We start from the raw sequence: 19987 nt of genomic DNA, 5'->3' as shown, positions 1-19987 counted from the left end.
TTGTTTTGCTATTCTACTACACTTTAAAGCCATACTCTCAGTGTCATAAACAATTCGTAACATATTCAATTCGGAAGAAGAGAAATACATATGATTATTAAAATTGAATGAACTTTCAATCATTCCAATTTTTTTAGTTATAGACTGCGGATTTTTACACATTTATGAAGAAATTAACCGGGTGAAATATATTGGGTTGGAAAGAAAGTTCGTAGCGTTTTCAAATTCAGAATCGAAGATAAAATTAAGGTATTTATTCATATGTTTGTTCAATAACACGCGAAGTTACCTCGAAAATGGCAAAAAGTAACAGAACAGAATGGAAAATATGTTATTGAATAAATCTATGAATAAATATCTGAATTCTAGCTTTCAATTTCAATTTACAAACGCTACGAACTTTCGTCCCAACCCAATAAAACAGTGAAAAATTGTATAAAAAATCCAAAAATATTGTTGTCTTGTTTTCTGTGTAAAAATACTATTAACGGGTGAAATTTATTTAACTGCTGCTTGCCACAATCGATGCTGAATATTTTTATTTTCTTTTTTATTTTATTTAGGTCTTGAAATTTTGCTCCGCATTGACAAGCATTGTTAGCTACAGTTAACTTTTATTTAACTTTAGTTAACCTTTACTAATGAAGCGTTTAAATAGAAACCAAAAAATCTCTGGAAAGTCCAGTGTACCATGGCTTAACATTTCTAAATAAATTTTTTCTTTATTCCAGTTTCCCCCCTTACTTATCGACCACCGTACGTCCGCAGGTGAACTGTAACAAAAAAAGGAGATCAAAAAATGAAATTGTACTCATTTCATGCAACCCTGAAAACGCTACATAATTCATTAAAAATTTCGTTGATACAACGAATACAAATCGAGTAGTTTTAAATAGTATTTGTCAATGTCTCACGCTGTATAAAATAAAATGAAATTGATAAATTTGTCATTCAACGATACGTTACGCTTTAAAAGTTACATCATAATTCATATTTTAAAAAGTGTTTATCGGATGTATTTATGGAAAGCGTAAACTGAAATGATTGGGGTTAACCCTCACCGCCCAAAAATTGCTGTACCATTATTTAAACTATTGATTTACATTATTAAATATTTTGGTATCTAACCAATTACTAAACACCTAAGTATTCTATGAGGAATTATATGAATTTCAAGGAATAACTTATCGACCACCGTGCGTCCGCGGGTGAACTGTAACAAAACGAAGGGGATCAGAAATGAAACGTGGGAGGAACTGCATACGTTTTCCAGCTGGGCTTGTGTTTCGCTTTCGCGATCGAGCGGGATCTATTCCTGCGTCGAAGGTCCGATTGGATCGACGCGGCTCGGCTCGGCAGCATGGCAGGAGGCGTATCGTCATCAGCGCGCGAGAACGAGTCCCTCTGGACCAGACGAACAATTACGCCGGTTATTCTAGGCAAGTGGAGCGAAATTCTTCGACCCATGAACTAGAACCAGCCCGGTTCTTCCGAGACACTCGATTGAATCGATTCGCCGGTGTAAAACCGGCTGGGCGTCGGCGGCTGTTGGCCAGCAGAAAGAGACGGAAAGAAAGAAAAAGAAACCGCCTGGCCGAGAGAGGAGGGACGAGGATGGACTGGACAACGGAGAAACGAAGAGGGTGAAACGCGAAAGGGGAAGAAAGATCGAGGAGAGAAAGATCGAGGCTCGATCTCTCTGAGAGTGCCTCTGGCCGCTGGCCTCTCCCCTTCCCGCCCACCAACAACCGATCTCCTTCTTCAGTGCCGGCGCCGCACGAGTTCCCTACAGGTGGACTTACAACCTGCCTCACGATTTTTTACCTTCCCACCTTTTTCTCCCTCGATCCCGAACGTCGCGTTTCGACCGTGACGCGGACCAAGTTCCCTGCGAGATGCCTCTTTCCAATAAATCCACTGCTCGCCGACTACCTCGAAAATTCACCCTATTCACCGACAACCGATCACTTCGAACACCGTCGATCTTCTGAATGGGACGACCAGGTGTCTAAATATGCCTCAGCGAAATGTTCTTTATCGGAAATTTTACTTGGAACCTGTGGAAAGTGGAACACTCTATCGGACAGGTACACGGAATGAGATTCACCGGAGGATCGGAGCGGTCCGAGAGCAAATATTCGGAAAGATCTGTGTTTGTAAACCAGAAGGGCACCGAACCTTGGTGTTACGCACCTGTTCCTCATACCACGTCCCTACCTAAACCTCCTGCGTTCAACCTGCGCGGCATCGCATCGTAGGTACTGGTAGATAGAATACCCGTGGATCTCCCTCCCTCGTTCCTGGCCCCCTTTGCTCTACGTCTTTGTTAGCGATGGGTTCGATCTCGGTGGAACCTAAGCCAGCTAAGAGCTGTTCAAGGAATTTCTTCTCAATAGACTGCGGGTGTTTATGCAATTTTCAATTTTTGTAGACGAATTTGAAGGAACTCGAATGAAATGAAAACTTATTTTCTGTGGCAGTAGCCTCTTTAAATTAGGGTGTTTATGCAATTTTCAATTTATGTAGACGAATTTGAAGAGAGAGAGAATCTCGAATCAAATGAAAACATATTTTCTGTGGTAGTAGCCTTTTTAGATCTGAAATGAATGGAAATCGTGCTAAATTCTCTTGTATTTTATATCCTAGAGAGTTCTATGCAAAGATGAAATTATGCTTTCTCATCTATAATGTTTTTAATAGTGTCACAGTTTAGAGAAATACACCTCAGGACACTAACAAAAAGAGATGGATTATTTTCCAGTATGTAAACATTGTAAATGGGTAAATTTTCACTCTGAGGAACGTATGAATGCAAAACGATCTTACTTTACAACAATAGTAGTCAGTACCATGAATAAGAAAGGAAGATGAAAGAGGCCATTCAAGAAATGTCGACTTTTTTAAATAAAATCTTTTAACCAAATCAAAAGATTCAAGATGCATTCGAAGGAGGAATACTAGAACCGTAAGATGACATAGAAGAAAAATATGGAAAATTTTGGAAAGAAAGAAAGATGAAACGCCATGTAACAAATGGCGAATTTTTTAAATAAAAGCTTTTAATCAAATTAAAAGATACAAGATGCGTTTGAAGCAGAAATACTAAAACCGTAAGATGAAGAAGAAAAATATGGAAAATTTTGGAAAGAAAGAAAGATGAAAGGCCATGTAAGAAATGTGTAATTTTTTCAATAAAATCTTTTAACCAAATTAAAAGATTCAAAATGTGTTTGAAGGAGGAATACTAGAACTGTGTCAGGTGACATAGAAGAAAAATGTGGAAAATTTTAGGAAGGAAGAAAAAATATGAAAGACCGTGTAAGAAATGTCGAATTTTTTAAATAAAATCTTTTAACCAAATTAAAAGATGCAAGATGCGTTTAATGCAGAAATACTAGAACCGTAAGATGAAGAAGAAAAATATGGAAAAGTTTGCAAAGAAAGATGAAAGGTCATGTAAGAAATGTTGAATTTTTTCAATAAAATCTTTTAACCAAATTAAAAGATACAAGATGCATTTGAAGGAGAAATACTAGAACTGTCAGATGACAGAATTAAAATATGATTCTCAAGATGGAATTGCGCTGGATGATGAAATGTCGGAAATGCTGGAAATGTCGAATATTTTCAATAAAATCATTTAACCAAATGAAAAGATACAAGATGCATTTGAAGGAGGAGTACTAGAGCTATCAGATGACATAGAAGAAAAATATGTAAAATATATATTGATTGCCAAGATGTAATTGCGCTGGATGATAAGCAGGTAGGTTAGCACGTATCGGAGCAATACGCTATAAAACCACAAAGCGTGTTTGTTCGGTGAGGCAGAGGGAACGCGAGAGTGTCGATGCCATCCGTAGACCCTGCTCCAGGTTCTCCTGCGTCTCGGTTGGACTCCCATTGGCTGGTTCCGTCGGACTTTGTCGCACCGGCTGGCAGCAGGAGCGAGGCAGTCAGCGCACAGCATCCAGCAGCAGCGCTACTAGCGGCAGCCGAACGGAAAGACTCCCAGGCAAGTCGTGGCCGGTTACCTGTGTGCCCGCATGCGTGTGGACCATGCGTGTACCTGGGTTGCGTGGGTGTGCGTCGAGGTAGCCTACCTGGCGGCGTCCAACACGCAGTAAACCGCGCGCTCTTTCGTATCCACGATCCGGAAAGAAGGCGCACACGTCCCTTCTCTCTGCGATCCCGCGGGTTTTCTTCTCCTTCGGGCCGCGTCCCCGCGCTCGTCTCGTTCCCCGCAGTTTTCGGAAAACCGCGGAAAAAATCGTCGAAGTGCCGCGGACGGTACTCGCGATCGAGTACTCGGGAAATCGAGTGATCGAGCAGAGTAGTGCGTACGGATCGCAGTGTCGCTAGTGTGGATCCGTGTATGTGTGCTTACGTGGGTGCTCGCGGTTGGATTCACGATCGACGATCAACGGCGAGGCGAGTCCGGATGTTTGTTGGGGTCAGCAACTCGATGTAGCCGATTCTGATTCAGCGACGGATGCTTCCGACAACGATCGCTGCTCAAGATCGGGAACCTCGGCCGGAGATGCGACTCAGGACCATCGGCGCAGAGTAGACGCCTGTTCCGGAAGCGTTCTCGGCCGACGTGCACACCTGGTGAGCATTCGCATCCTGATCCCCTCCAGGGTTCCACGACGGTGTTCCCCAGGATCCTCGGACCTCGACGATCGATCGGGTCCACATTTGTTGCATTCCTCTGGGCATTCGCGATTCCAACATGGCCGCTGGGACTAGCCGTGACCGCTGGGTCCGCGGAAGCCATGTTGGCAGGTGTGCTCGGCTCGAGATAACCAGTTCACGTTCGTGGAACGCGCACGCGGCTGACAAACGGGAACGGCTTCCATGTATTATTGGGGTTTCGGCTGAGAAACCGTACCGCGATAAGCGTCCCGATCCTTTGATCGATCGGACCACTTCTTTTTTTTTAGCATGACGCACGCGTTCATTCCTATTCCCAATAGTTTCTTTTTCCTCGTCGAATATCTCAACCTTATTCGGATCAATTTAGTTTCTTTCTTGTTTGTTTTATCAACTGCTCTTTCATGAGAGAAGCTCTCGCTTCTGGCTACCAGCTTTCCTTTGAAACGCTCGGACGCTGCACACAATTGCACTCGTGTTTGCAGCTATCTCTCGTATCCGAAGGGTTTGTCGTAGATCGAGGAGAGTATTTGTGTCTGGGAGACTGTAATGGTGGCGCAACGTGCCGTCAATGATGCTATTGTTTCTGGCTCACGAAAACAACACGATCGAAATTTAGTAAGAGACACGGAATACAGCAAGATGGCGGATGTATTTAACGTGCTTTACTCTTAACCTTGTCACGTGGACCTTTTAGTATCGGCAGAATAATTGAAAGTGACAGTATCCGCGTATATGCTATTGTTGTTACTGGCAGACGTGGACGCTTCGATGGTTATGCCTTGATTTTTAACGGAAAGATAAGCTCGGCAGGAATTCAGCCGCGTTGGAATTGCTGCCGAAGTCCTTGAAACGCGTTTCTAAAGCATTTCGCAATCCAAGTACGCGCTGCCAGTTTGCAACAGTGTGAAAGTCATTTTGAAGCTAACAATCCTGCCGATACGAAACGTCGCAGCCTCCTGTTGAATTTCGTTTGTGAACATTGCAAATGTGTTCCTTATGTGTATTTATACCTCACGCAACCAACGAAATTATTATTGAATTTATGTCATCCGCGCAACGATCAACTGATAATTTTATTTATTTTCAAATTTCTTGGTGTCGACATTTTATTCCAAAATTGAGATGTTTTGGAACAGTTCGTAAATAAGAGAAAATTAAGTTGAACACATTTGTTCGTGCCATGCTTAAATGTTTTTTTAAATTTACTAAATATAAACGAATTTAGTAGTGTAAAAATTCATTCGAATTATGGCAATTTTAATGGCACTTCAAGGTCGCCGTGTAATATGCTTGACAAAAGTTCGTTTACGGAAGAGTACATTAATAATTAGACAGCGGATTTTATGCATTTATAATAAAAATGAGAAGGTGTAATTGAAAACAGTAAAAACATGGGAAGAATTTAACACAGAAAATAAATTTCTATTTCACGGCAGTTTGTTGAAATTCGAGTACAAAATTTTCTATTTTCCATAAAGATCCGCTGTCTATTAATAATACACTGCTACATGATCGTATGTAATCGTACAAAGTGTTATTCTGTCATTCTATTAAAACGTAGTATTTGCAACACAGAATCACGTTTATAAATTTGAAACAGGTCACACTGGTACAAAATTAATTACCACAATTTTGATTCGCATTTAAAATTCGTACCATTCGTGTCAACATATATGTATAGAGAAATACTACTGCAATGAAAATGGCAATTTTACTATAACTGTGTAACTTTTTAAAAACTTTTTAAGACTAAAATTTTTAAGACTTATTAAAAACGTATGAAAGAGAGATATTTGTTAATAAATACTATCTAGGTGTTTATTTGAAATTGATTCATTTTTCGTAGAAAGCATGATATAATACATGATATTAAATCTATTTAATATATTTGTTAATAAATACTATGTTTATTTGAAATTGATTCATTTTTCGTAGAAAGCATGATACAACACACGATATTAAATCTGTTTTAACCACGTAGGAATAAAAAAAGCAATACTTCATAAGAGCACTGATTTATAAAATTAATAATGAAAATCGATTCACACACACACACACACACATTGATACAAATTTTCCAACCATTTTCGTAATTGAATTTTACATTAATTTATAAAAGACAAATAAGATCGACAACGAATTCTATTATTGTCACAAATTTTTATATAAAAAAAAGAAATATAGCCAAATGCGTTCATAATATTGCAAAATACAGGGTGGCTGCCGCTAAAAAATTTGTTTAGAATTTGACCCTGTTAATCTTGTACAAATTTTGTAAAATACAATAATAATCAAGAATTCTCTCGAGGATTGTGATAAATTCACAGTGCTGTGAACAATATGTGGGTCATGACGATTTTATGAAAAGGTTCATAACTAGCATGTATCTGATGACAAGTACATTAAATACAATCAGCCAGGAAACTATTTTGTAACTAAAAAAATTTTTTTAAAACTTTACAATTGATCAGAGGAACATCGTTGCCCAGTAAGTTCATATTTAAGGCGGTAGACCACCTTCATTATCTATAAATTTGGACAGTTCTAATTAATAAGTGAAAAATTCCAGCTTTTCTGTGATATTCAAATAACGCCTAACTAAAAATAGCAGAGTTTTTGTTTTCAGCATTGATGACAAAACCTTAAATGTTTAAAATGAAAAATATTTTTTATTCTCGAAGTAGAATTTCAGGATTTGAATCGAAAATATCAAGTTTAATAACTAGATTGTGGTTTGTATGTATTTATGACAAAAATGGACACGAACAATTTAAAACAATGCAGGTATTAAAAAGATTAAGGCCACCAGTGTATTAGTTTCATCTTAATGAGATAATTAAAAGAAGAATTAAATTTTTATATGGCTCCTGTGTCTGGCAATCAATGCAAACATTTTTTATTTTACATAAAGATCCGCAGTCTATTAATAACAAAAAATATTTGTGATATCAAGTCGAAACAATCCCACACTACACTTTAGAGTACTATACATATGTAGAACATTTGTTTAAAATGGAAAACAAATCGGTCGTAAGGTTCCAGGTATTTCGTGTCCGCCAAGTGAGCAAAAATAATTTCCAGAAAAACCGAAAAGAAATTTCAACTTACCAGTATTTTCTTAATCATAAGGGCGTTTTAAATCGTATAAAGGTTTTCAGTTTTAAAAAATCGCTGCAACATTTTACATATGAAACTAGAAAAAATTGAGAAAAAAGCTCGAGTCTTTTACGAATAAAGGTGAACTACCCACCTAAAGGGGTAGACTCGTTTCTAGGATTGCATGGGCCTTCTCATTTCTCGATTTCAGTAGCCGAAAGCGCTAGATAAAAGATCAATCTACGCCGCAGTCGTATTTTTACGTTTACGAATATAATTTGCATTATTCAGCAGCGTGTAGCTGTCGCAGCTTTATGATAATAGCTACCACATGCTTCCGTATAATGCAAATTACGCTGCCGAATAATGCAAATTACTTTTGTGGGCGATCGCGGCCTACATTGATCTTTTATCTAGGCGCTTTTGACTACTAAAAACCCCCTTCTTTGCATTATTGAGAAATGAGAACGCGCGTAAGGGGGTAGACTCATTTCCAGGATAGCAAGGGCGCGGGATGCGCCTTCTTCTCATTTCTCGACAATGCATACGATGAAGATTTTCCTAGATAAGGCGTTTACGAGGCGTAATTTCCATTATCCATATAGCCAGTGGCGCACCCAGGATGCAATCTTGGGGGGGGGAGGGGGGGCCGAGTTGAACCCAGCCCGAGGTTTTGCGTGATGGCCTTTTTTTTAACCGACATACATATGTATCTGTCAAGAGCTATTCCGCGATTTTAATTTTGGAAGGTACACATTTTTTTCTTGGGAGGGGACATGGCCCACTGCCGCCCCACCCCTGGTTGCGCGCCACTGCATACATATATAGCTGTATGAAAGCTTTATGAAAAGAGCTACATGCGCAGCTTTATGTTTCCGAATACTGCAAATTACGTCTCGTAAGCGTACAAAATAGGACTTTTGAGCTGAAAAAATAGCGCTCTTGACTACTAAAAAGCCAATCTTTGCACTATCGAGAAATGAGAAGGTGCATGGTGCTGCCTTGCAATCCTGGAAACGTGAGTCTACCACCTTAATGGAGTTAAGATATTAATAAAAAGATATTTCGTAAAATAAAAAAATTGATTAAACTGGGCAACTTCCAAAGTGGAGGATAGGAACTTGAGTGACCCGAATGAAACATCTTTAATTTTTAGTTGATAATTAAATGATAAGATAAAATCAATAACAATTCCACATTTTTGTTTGTGAGAAGCAATAGTAGAATTTGTTTCCGAATTGACTTGTTACTTTTTTAGAATGCTATGATTAATCGACTATCATAGGGGTTGCTTTGGCTTATAGGTGTGATTGGTATGCCGACGGACATAGTGGCGTCGTCGGCCTCGGCCTCGGTAACCGTCTCGGAGGAGACGAGCAGAGGTCGGGACCCGAGCCTTGGATCCTCGTCAAGGTCAGGTTCCTCTTCAGGTGCATCATCTTCAGGGTCCGCGGCGCAGTCGACCTCCAGAGGTTTCGACCCGTCTAGCGCCCTGGCTGCTTATCATCACCATCGACATGGCCTGGTGGCGGGTCTGGGTCACCCTCATCACCGTGAATCGTCCGCGTTCGTGCCAGTGGTGCCTTCGAGGTTGCATTTGGCGCCCTACCCGGGCGACATGCACCCTCATTTAACTGGGCCACCCCCGTCGTCATCCACGACGACCAGCTCGGATCACGAAGTCGGCGCAGAGCCTTCTGTCGCCAGAAAATCCTCGTCCAGCTACGAGATAATGGCTATGATGGCAGATAAGAGGAAGGAGCTGGCAGCCAGAGCTCTTCTCCTTCCTCCGCCACCCCTTCTAGAACCACCCCCCGGATACCCCGTGTTCACCGGACCCTTCCCCGCTGGATCAGCACTATACCCACCTGGTGGTCCCTTGGCTCATCAGCATCTAGACAGAAGACTGCTCAGAGCACCTGGCAGAGCCTCCAGACCGAAGAAACAGTTCATCTGCAAGTTCTGCAACCGACAGTTTACCAAATCCTACAATCTGCTGATACACGAGAGAACACACACGGACGAGCGGCCGTACTCCTGCGATATTTGCGGCAAAGCCTTCAGGAGGCAGGATCACCTCAGGGATCATAGGTACTTTTGTTTTTCTTCCTTTCTTTTTGTTTCAGTATTTTGTGCACGGACCCACGGTGTCAATTACAGCCGCTCACTTGCCAAATCGATTACAGTGGATAACAACAGTAAGTTGATACTCATATTTTCAATAATGAAATCACGATAACAGTAACATTTATTCACTTATAAAAATAAACAAGTTGATTACATATTCAATGGTAATGTTGAAAACAAAATTTATCACGATAATCACAGTGATCTGAAGATTTATCAAGATATTGATCTTTCTATGTATACTAAATATACAGAATTTGGTGTGCCAAAAGTAAGTTAAAGTATCGTTTTAATAACACTGTCCAACACCAAATTTGTTTCACAATTACATTGTGATGGTGGTACGTATAGAGTTTTATGCGCTGATTCCGAATCTGCCCTTAATTTTTCTCCTAGACGAACAGTTCTTGAGAAACAAGACTTCGAAAAAAAAAATATATTTTTCAACTTTAAACAAATATTGTGATGGTATTATAAAAGATATTGAATTGTTTTTTACAGCAAAAGACGAAGCGAATGTTTAAACATGTTTAAACAATCATTAAAGACGCAGAGACACCACTTTTGCAGCAACTTTTCAGGATATTTTTGAATTTATTTCAAAAAATATGGGTTCAGCGGAAAATCGAACTGTACCACGCGATAGAGCAGACTTTTATCTTGAGAAATCACCCTTTGAAGTTTGCTACGTCGACGTTTTTTCCCGAACCAGAAGGCAAAATATCATCGCCATTACAACATTAACAATAAGTTGCCGCCAGTGGCGCTCATGCTGGATGATGATATTTTGCTTTCTGGTTCGGGACAAAACGTCAACGTACAAACTTCAAAGGGTGATTTCTCAAGATAAAAGTCTGCTCTATCGCGTGGTATAGTTCGATTTTCCGCTGAACCCTTATTTTTTGAGATAAATTCAAAAATATCCTGAAAAGAGTTACTGCAAAAGTGGTGTCTCTCCTTCTTTAATGATTGTTTAAACATGTTTAAACATTCATAATGTATTAGTATTAGATATCACTGTATTCGGGAAAGTCTGCAGAATCTTTTGCTGTAATGAACAATTCAATATCTTTTATAATACCATCACAATATTTGTTTAAAGTTGAAAAATATTTTTTTTTCGAAGTCTTGTTTCTCAAGACCTGTTTGTCTAGGAGAAAAATTAAGGGCAGATTCGGAATCAGCGCAGAAAACTCTATACGTACCACCATCAGAATGTAATTGTGAAACAAATTTGGCGTTGGACAGTGTTATTAAAACGATACTTTAACTTACTTTCGGCACACTAAATTTTGTATATTTAGTATACAAAGATGAATATCTTGATAAATCTTCAGATCACTGTGATTATCCTGATAAATTTTGTTTTCAACATTACCATTGAATATGTAATCATCTTGTTTATTTTTATAAGTGAATAAATATTACTGTTATCGTGATTTCATTATTGAAAATATGAGTATTAACTTACTTTTGTTATCCACTGTAACTCCATAAAACAGAAAGTGGAGAAATCTGATGAAATAATATACATTGTTTTTCAAAATTCCCTTTAAAAGAAAAATTCAAACAAACATTGTATAACGCATAAATACAGATGTAGCTTTCATATAAAGACATGAAGAATGAATAAGATAGAATAGCCTTGATGTAATCGTTATTAATATCATAACCTTTGGGTGACTATGGGAGTTAATCGATTTGACAAGTGTGAAAAAAATAAATAAATAAATAATCTCCAAATCAGTCCTCAAAGTATTTGAACGCACTTTAAAACAGTATAACTTTTTTATAATTGTACCAAACGACCTGATGTTTTGTAAGTAATTATAATAGAAGCATTGATTTACTAAATGATCTGCAAAAAAGATTTTCCAAAAATTACAATTTACAAGGTTGCATGCAACAATAGAAAAAGCATTTTCTAAAAATTTTTTGTTTGGGCCCTTAATGAAAATTTAAAATATACGTTTCGTAGATCTATGTTAGTTATACACATGCTGAAAATTTCATCAAAATCGATTAACATACACACGAGCTACAAGCGATTAAAAATGTTGAAAATCGTAGTTTTACACGACTTTTGATCAGTTTCTGCTCAAAATCCACAGAATCGTACATCTTTCGATGCGTGTCGTTTTTTTCTGCGTCAACCAATTTCGATGAAATTTTCAGCATGTGTATAACTAACGTACATCTACAAAACACATATTTTAAATTTTCATTACGGGCTCTAATAAAAAAGTTATAAATGGTGCCCTCTTTTACTTTCTCGTGTAATTCTTAGCAACTGCAATTTCTCCAAAAATCTTTCCTGCATGTCATTTGGTAAATCAATTCATCTAATTGCTAAAAAAAATCAGGTCGTTTGGTCCGACCATATAAAAGTTACACTGTTTTAAAATGCGTTCAAATACTTTCGTGGTTCGCGGTAATTATGGACAGAGTAGGGCAATAATCAACTAATATTTAAAAATGACTAATAGTCTTTTTGAATGTTAGTCATAGCAAAATAGTCATTAGCCAAAAAACTTTTTGATTAGTTACATTAGTTAGTGATAACTAATTAATAATACTAATGTATGTTAATCGCACAATAGTGACAGATGACTAAAGGTAGATGACTGATCATCAACTACTAATTCACTAATAAGTAGACTGCGGATTTTATGCATTTATGGTAAAAATGAATAGGTCAAATACAAAACTAAACACACATTAGACGAATCTAAGGATATTTTGATATTACTTCCGACTTTTTAACATGATTTAAAAAGAATACACATTTTTATTCAATTTCTGTTCGAACAATTGACTTGGACAATTTTTATTTTGCATAAAGATCCGCAGTCTACTAATAAGCAATAGCTGACGAATACTTAGAGCTGTGATTATTGCCCTACTGTGGTCATAGAGCATGGAAAGACAAATTCTACTATAATGGAGAAAACCAAACATAAAAAATTTTCAAGCACGATTTGGTACGGGTTCCCATTGCCCGATCGAGCTGAAATTTTGCACACACATCATTTTCTCACTCGACAAAATTCGCAAGTTGAAAAATAAGGACCACCCTAGTGTTCATACTCTCACGTTCTGGAACTAAAAGAGTGTCGAGCGAACAACTTCAAGAGAAAAAGAGGGTATAGCGACTTTCTTTATTTCAGAACAAACAGCGCACAGTAGGCTGTATGCCCGATTTCAGCGGCCACAGCTAGCCCAAAACATTCGCTCAATATTGAAACTGCTGTAACTTTGCTAAAATTTATCCAAATTTGGTGAAAAAACAACCATCTTAAAGCTTGAGAGAGAGATTTCTACTTTTTTTACTGTATACCGTTTCTGCTGAAACGGATATTTTGAGTGCAAAATTTATCCGTAAAGAGGAGCGTATTAGATTGTAAAGTTTGTAGCTATTTTTCAATCAAGTACTACGGATTATAATCAATATTTTAACGTTATTCGTCTATTTTATGTACACCATCGAAAAGTGTAATCATTTTTAATTAAAATATCTTTTTAAAATAGTCATTACACAGACTAATCTGCGTTATTTATAATAATATGGATAAATGTTACGAACAAAACCTGCACGGTTCAGAGGGGGATATGTTATGGCACAAACATTTTCTGCGTGCGTGTAGGCATAGAGGAGATTTCAAGGTCATCTTGATTTTTTTAAACAGAATGTCCTTTTTTATACTATAGATCGATAGCATATCAAATTCTGAGTACAAAAGTGTTGACCTTCGTATGTCCTAAACCTAATAGTTAACGAGATATTATTACAAGAAGAAAGAAAATTATTTCGATAATATCTCGTTATTAACTATTAGATTTAAGACATATGGAGGTCAATACATTTTTACTCAGAATTCGATAGTTTATCGATTCATGATATAAAAAGTAGGTCTTTCGATTTCAAAAAATCAAGGTGACCTTGAAATCTCCTCTATGCCTCCACCCACGCAGAAAATGTTTATGTCAGAACATGTCCCCGTGTATACCGTGAAAATTTTGTCTATAACATTTTTTCATATTATTACAAACAAAGGCAATATTCAAAGTGGACATAGTTATTGCCCCACCCTGTATATTATTTAAATTTCATGTGTATACTGTTTTCTTATTTTAGTGTATATTGATGGGTGTTTATTATTATTATTTAGTATTTATTTAAGTTAATACGAAAATATATATACATATATATAGCGAATGCGACCATTCAGGATGTGAGAAATGCTGCGATTTTCGCGCGCGTGCGGTGGCCATTCTTTCGTAGATCGACTATAAAACACGGAGTAGCGCGTAGTAGCAGCCTTTTCTTCTTGTATCTTAATCAGAAAACTTCAAAGAACACAATGGCACAGAAATGAACACCCGATCGCACCCGGGGGTATAACAAAGTCATTATCAAAGTCTTAGAATCATAAAGAAAGTGACTGAATCGTTGGTTATCTTTAAATATTAATAACTAAAAAACTGTATATGTATACTACAAAAGTGAATTTCTCTCAAAAGTATACCTTATACTTAGTTAAAAAGCTTCTGTAAAACAAAACTCTGTTAGTGTATGTAAATAAGGTAACAATTACTAATAGGTGAAATCGTTGAAAAATGAAAGCGTGTTAACAGAATTTCAAACTTTCGATGTGGATACATGAATGGGAAAACGAATGATGGGTGATTGTTCCTCAGATATTCAACTAACTCAAGCCACAAAAATTTTACAATTTATGTAAAGTTTGAAAAATTGAATTTTGACCGCTGAAATCGGGCATACAGCCCACTGTGGCAGCGTCGCACAGTGGGTAAATTTGACCTAACTCGATTCAAAATCAAAGAACTTTCCATAGAAATGAGGTAGAGCGATGAATTTTTTTAAAATTAAAGCTGAAACTTCGCAGAATATGGGAAAAATAGAGAGATTACGGTACGAACGGTTTTTAACCTTGAGAAAATTCGTTAAACTTGCACAATTTCAAGAAAATGTGGTTTCTCCGTTACCACGGGCGGAAAAAATTTTTTTTCAACATGCTATATATTATTTCCCGTATATTTTTTCACGCTGATTTCAAATCTGGTCTCAAAATTTGTCTACGACCTCTGGTTTTTTCAAGAAATGGATTTTTGTGACAAGAAATTTGTGGTGTCGTGTCGATCCCGGAATTGGAGGTCGTATCACGACTAGGTTAACAGCGACAAGTTTTGAATCGTAGACAAATTTTGAGACCAGATTTGAGATCAGCGTGAAAAAATATACGGAAAATGATATATAGCATGTTAAAAAAAAATTTTTCCGCCCGTGGTAACGGAGAAACAACATTTTCTTGAAATTGTGCAAGTTTAACGAATTTTCTCAAGGTTAAAAACCGTTCGTACCGTAATCTCCCTATTTTCCCATATTCTGGAGAGTTTCAGCTTTAATTTTTAAAAAAATTCATCGATCTACCTCATCTCTATCGAAAGTTCTTTGATTTTGAATCGAGTTAGGTCAAATTTACCCACTGTGTGTCGCCTTATATAGGAACAAAACTGTACCGGTTTGGTTTAGATTAGGTTTTGCAGCCACGGGGTGCAGGGAAAGAGGCGAAGCATTTGTTTGTAATAGGTGCGGCCAGCTATGCCTGTGCCTGTGTCACAGATGCACGCTTATTTTAAAAATTCAACGCGCTATGAACAAGTCTTTTGGAAATATCTCGGTAGAAATGAAAGTCACATTTCTATTCGGAACATCAAAATCAGAACATCAGAATTTCGAAAGTCTAACCCTGAATTCTGAGCGAAATGTGACACGAGCCTTGCTGAAAATTTGGATGGAGGCATTTGTATCATCCGATTCACTGTTCCAGGTACATCCATAGTAAAGAGAAGCCTTTCAAATGCGGCGAGTGCGGCAAGGGCTTCTGCCAGAGCCGCACCCTCGCGGTGCACAAGATCCTGCACATGGAGGAGTCCCCGCACAAATGTCCAGTCTGCGCCCGGAGTTTCAATCAGCGGAGCAATTTGAAAACCCACCTCCTCACTCACACGGACCACAAGCCGTACGAGTGCACCTCCTGCGGCAAGGTGTTCCGTAGGAACTGCGACCTCAGGAGGCACGCGTTGACCCACGCGGTGGGCGACGTGCCGCCGGAGGCCTTGGAAGAAGCCCTGAGGGATGACGATAGTCCCGAGGAGGATTGTCCGGAAGCAGGACCATCGGCGTCGTCATCGGGCTCCTCGAATCCCTCTTTGCCATCAGCTTCGACGACTTCTTACCCACCTCAAGGGTCCTCGGGTCCACCGCAACCGTCCCCAGCATCCTCGTCCTCTCTTCCCCAGAGACCTCAGCTTCAAATTAGGAGAGACTTGTTGCCCACAACGAAACCGTCCACGGTGACAAGTGCGAGCATCAGCGGCCACTCGGTCGCCCAGAACCCACCGCCAGCCCATCCACCCCCGCCGCCGTTGATTTTGACCTCGTACAGACGAAGAATCGGGTCACCGGGTCCATCAAGGGTGCTTCTGGAGCTGCAGGAACGCGAGAGGGTAAGGGAACGGGAAATCGAACAAACCAGGGAAAGGGAACGCGACAGAGAACGAGAGGAAGAGGTGTCGCGTCCCCCCAGGGCACCCACACCCCAACCACTACCCCCGCCCAGGCCAGCTCCTGTTAGACAAGGGTTCACCATAGCCGATATCATGCGCCGGTAGAGGGGACAAAGGAATATCGAAGGAGAATACCAAATGGTCGTCTGCTGTGAAATCGGGCCGAGTGGAACTTGTTTTTCGAATGTAACGTACTCCAGTCAATGAATGCTCGTAAGGGGGGTGTAGAAGGAAATGGAACGAACACAATTTTTAATTTTGGGACTTTGTTTGGACTAGTTACGAAGTAAACATACTAAAAGTCCCTGCTCCTAGGAGGTGAGCAGTGTACAGAGGGGCACGGAGAAGGTCCCATTCTCCGATTTTCCGCTTATATCTCGGAAACTATGTGTCCTAGCGATAAGACTATTCTATACAAAATTAAAGCTGACAAAATGTGCCATAAGATTGATTTCATTCAGTTTTTCGCTATCTCGCATAGTTTCCTAGATATCCGCGCTCAAAGTTCACTAATTGTGAGAAAGAAATTTTTGCCTTATTTGACTAGCTAACTCTTCAGCACAATTAGTGAACTTTGAGCGCCGATATCTCAAAAACAATGCGTCCTAGCGGTAAGATCATTCTATACAAAATTAAAGCTGACAAAATGTGCCACAAAATTGACTGCATTCAGTCTTTCGCTATCTCGCATAGTTTCCGAGATGTCCGCACTCAAAGTTCACTAATTGTGCTGAAGAGTTAGCTAGTCAAATAAGGCAAAAATTTCTTTTTCACAATTAGTGAATTTTGAGCGCGGATATCTCGGAAACTATGCGAGATAGCGAAAAACTGAATCGAATCAATCTTATGACACATTTTGTCAGCTTTAATTTTGTATAGAATGGTCTTATCGCTAGGAAACAGATTCCGAGATATAAGCGGAAAACCGAAGAAGGGGACCTTCTACGTGCCCCCCTGCAGTCCGCTCACCCCCTACGAGTGGGGACTTTTAGTATGTTTACCTCCTAACTAGTCCAAACAAAGACCCAAAGTTAAAAATTGTGTTCCTTCCATTTCCCTCTATAATTTTTCGTTGACTGGACTAACGTGTCATGGACATCATTTGGGTCACCGAACTGATAGTTTTCGCGATGACTATTTTTGTATCGGATAGAGATGATATAGGGAGCCTGATCATTCAGAAGTATTTGTAGACGGATGAGATTCGAATAGTGTAAATCCACGTCTCGATTTTTCATGGTGCAATTAGGGTTCACTCTGACCAAGAGTATGAGAATCTTGTTGGAGGTATGGAGCGTATAACGAGCAATCGGCAGAACTATACAGTTATTGTAGTTTTTGTATTTTTATACTATACTTGTACATTTTAACGAACACGTTGTTTATTAAAGACGAAATTATTACTCGGCTTCCTGAATAATTCATCCACCTATCTGGATTCAAAGTATGCTCTTTTGGACCGATATCTGGTTAAATGATTCGTGGAGAATATGACGAGAGAAAGTGCTTGCGTAGATGTAAAAAATGAATGACCCTACGGACTGGTGGTGATAGTATCGTACTTTAATGAAATCTGTCATGGATTTATTGATTGTATATTGAACTTGTACTGGGTTCAGTTATGAGTAAGTTTAATTTGTTTTATATTGACAATTAAGTTTTACAATTTACAAGAAATGTCGATCTCATATTTTTGGTCGATTTTTGAAATTTCAGACTCCTCAACAAAGTCCATAGACATTTTGATACCAGTCACATTTTTGATCGTTGTTATCACTATTAATTTTCACCGAAGTAAACATTTATGAATCAGTTGTTCTATATTGAATTATTCGTCTTATTGTTAGTTTAATGTTGCACGGTTGTAATTTTATAATGAGATTCAAATTGTTGATGAATAATATTGATTTATGACGATCATACTGTCAAATCCCCAAACGGATTTACTTTATTCAAATTTTTAATGTCTTATTATACCATGGATTGATCAGAGAGTATTATGTAATAAGAAACATCACGGCGTGGTAGAAATATTATTACACAAGTTGAATAACAAAATATTCATAAATAGAAAAGGCAGGAAGGCAGTGTTTGGCAACGCTGCGTACCACCAGTGTCGCCAGCTAGGGGAAATTGAGGGGAATACACTCTCTCGACGCAACGCGAAGTCTGTGGTGGGGATGCTCACCGCCGGAAAAAATGGGGGAATAGCGTCGTAGAAGGGGAAGGTAGAGAGGGGAAACAAGTCTTAATCTGGTGCAGTGATGCCATATGCGGGGAGTCACGGTGAAATGATGTACCCCTTCTCTGATGACGGGCAATAAGTGGGACGAATGGGAGACACGTTGCACGTGCGCGATGGGGACCGTGGAGTGTGCACCTGCGCACGGTGCTGGAATGGAATAGTGGTAGGGGTATGTAGGAGCATACGGGAGCTCCGTTTGGAGCTCATTATGGCATCACTGATCTGGTGACACTAAATGCAACATACAATTCGATGGGTTGTCGCGCTCCACATCCTACATTTTATCAATTGTTATATTCTTTTTCTAAGGTAACAATGATAACAAACACAGTTCGAAGCTCATAATTAATGTCTTATACAACTATATACACATAACAAAATTTTACCTTCTCACGAGTGTCGTTTCATCTTTGTTGCTCATAGATAGACAACGGATCTTTATACAAAATAAAACCTTTATACCTGAATTGCAACGAACTGGAGTGAAGCGAAAGTTTATGTTTAATACATTGAAAATAATGTAACAGAATTTTTGAAATTTTTCTAATGGTTTTACTTTGTTTAAATTACACCTACTCATTTTTGTCATAAATGTATAAAATCCGCTGTCTACTCATAGACGTTTTAATGAAAATTGCGAAGATTAAAAGTGAAATATGTTACGTCGTTCGTGTTTCGTTAATAACAATTTCCATCGATATTTGTACCGTCCCGTGATGTAATATTATTCGTATAGAAGTAATCGATGATTTTGTGCGTAACGTTCATTGGAAAAGTAGAGCGGGGAAAAGCAGGTTGGAAGAGTACAATATAGATAGTTGCAAGCATCGACAATGATGAAAATGTATTAGTGCCTTAAGATGATATTTTTGTATATATGAAAGAAATGTTGAAATTCAGTTCATATCGGAATATTGAATTTCCATATCGATAGTCGCCAGCGTGGCCATATTGATTTTTCACAGTTTGGAAAATCTGAAGAAGTATATTTTTAAATTTTCAGTTTACACTCGAGTGTTCCAGTAGCGATACAGAAATGCACACAAAGGAATTAAACGGTCTCGCTAGTAGATTTATTCACAAATCACATGCAGCTAGTGTTCCTGATTTCTCAACATTTTTCATTTCTCGGGAAATGAGAAATAAGACTATATTTCTCGAGAATTCTCTGGAATTTTTAATAAAATAAACAAATATTGGAAAACTTATGATATTTGGAATATCGTTGATAATATTTATCGAAAGCGCAAGAAACATTAACTCAACGTTTAT

At 38.5% G+C, this 19987-nt stretch overlaps 2 protein-coding genes across 2 annotated transcripts in view; one reads left to right on the top strand and one right to left on the bottom strand.

The window, feature by feature from the left end:
• Positions 1-393: 393 nt before the first annotated feature.
• Positions 394-19987, bottom strand: part of LOC143211341 (pyridoxine/pyridoxamine 5'-phosphate oxidase) — a 40914-nt gene continuing 21320 nt past the window's right edge. The window contains exon 8 of the mRNA XM_076428879.1: positions 394-773. The gene's annotated coding sequence lies outside the window, so the exon portion shown is untranslated. The remainder of the gene's footprint in view (positions 774-19987) is intronic.
• Positions 4472-17168, top strand: LOC143211337 (uncharacterized). Its single transcript, XM_076428873.1, has 3 exons — positions 4472-4611; positions 9057-9843; positions 15732-17168. The coding sequence occupies exons 2-3, from the start codon at positions 9068-9070 to the stop codon at positions 16573-16575; spliced, it is 1620 nt and encodes a 539-aa protein (XP_076284988.1). The 5' UTR covers positions 4472-4611; positions 9057-9067; the 3' UTR covers positions 16576-17168.

The sequence above is a fragment of the Lasioglossum baleicum genome, chromosome 8 (assembly GCF_051020765.1).
Source record: "Lasioglossum baleicum chromosome 8, iyLasBale1, whole genome shotgun sequence".
NCBI classification, from domain to species: domain Eukaryota; kingdom Metazoa; phylum Arthropoda; class Insecta; order Hymenoptera; family Halictidae; genus Lasioglossum; species Lasioglossum baleicum.
This window is presented reverse-complemented; position numbering and strand designations above follow the sequence as displayed.

What these genes read in the sequence shown, in the direction of transcription:
- LOC143211337 (XM_076428873.1), top strand. Translation starts at nt 9,068, where the DNA reads ATGCCGACGGACATAGTGGCGTCGTCGGCCTCGGCCTCGGTAACCGTC. An exon ending in GATCACCTCAGGGATCATAG is followed by an intron (nt 9,844 to 15,731) that starts GTACTTTTGTTT and finishes TCACTGTTCCAG; the next exon opens with GTACATCCATAGTAAAGAGA.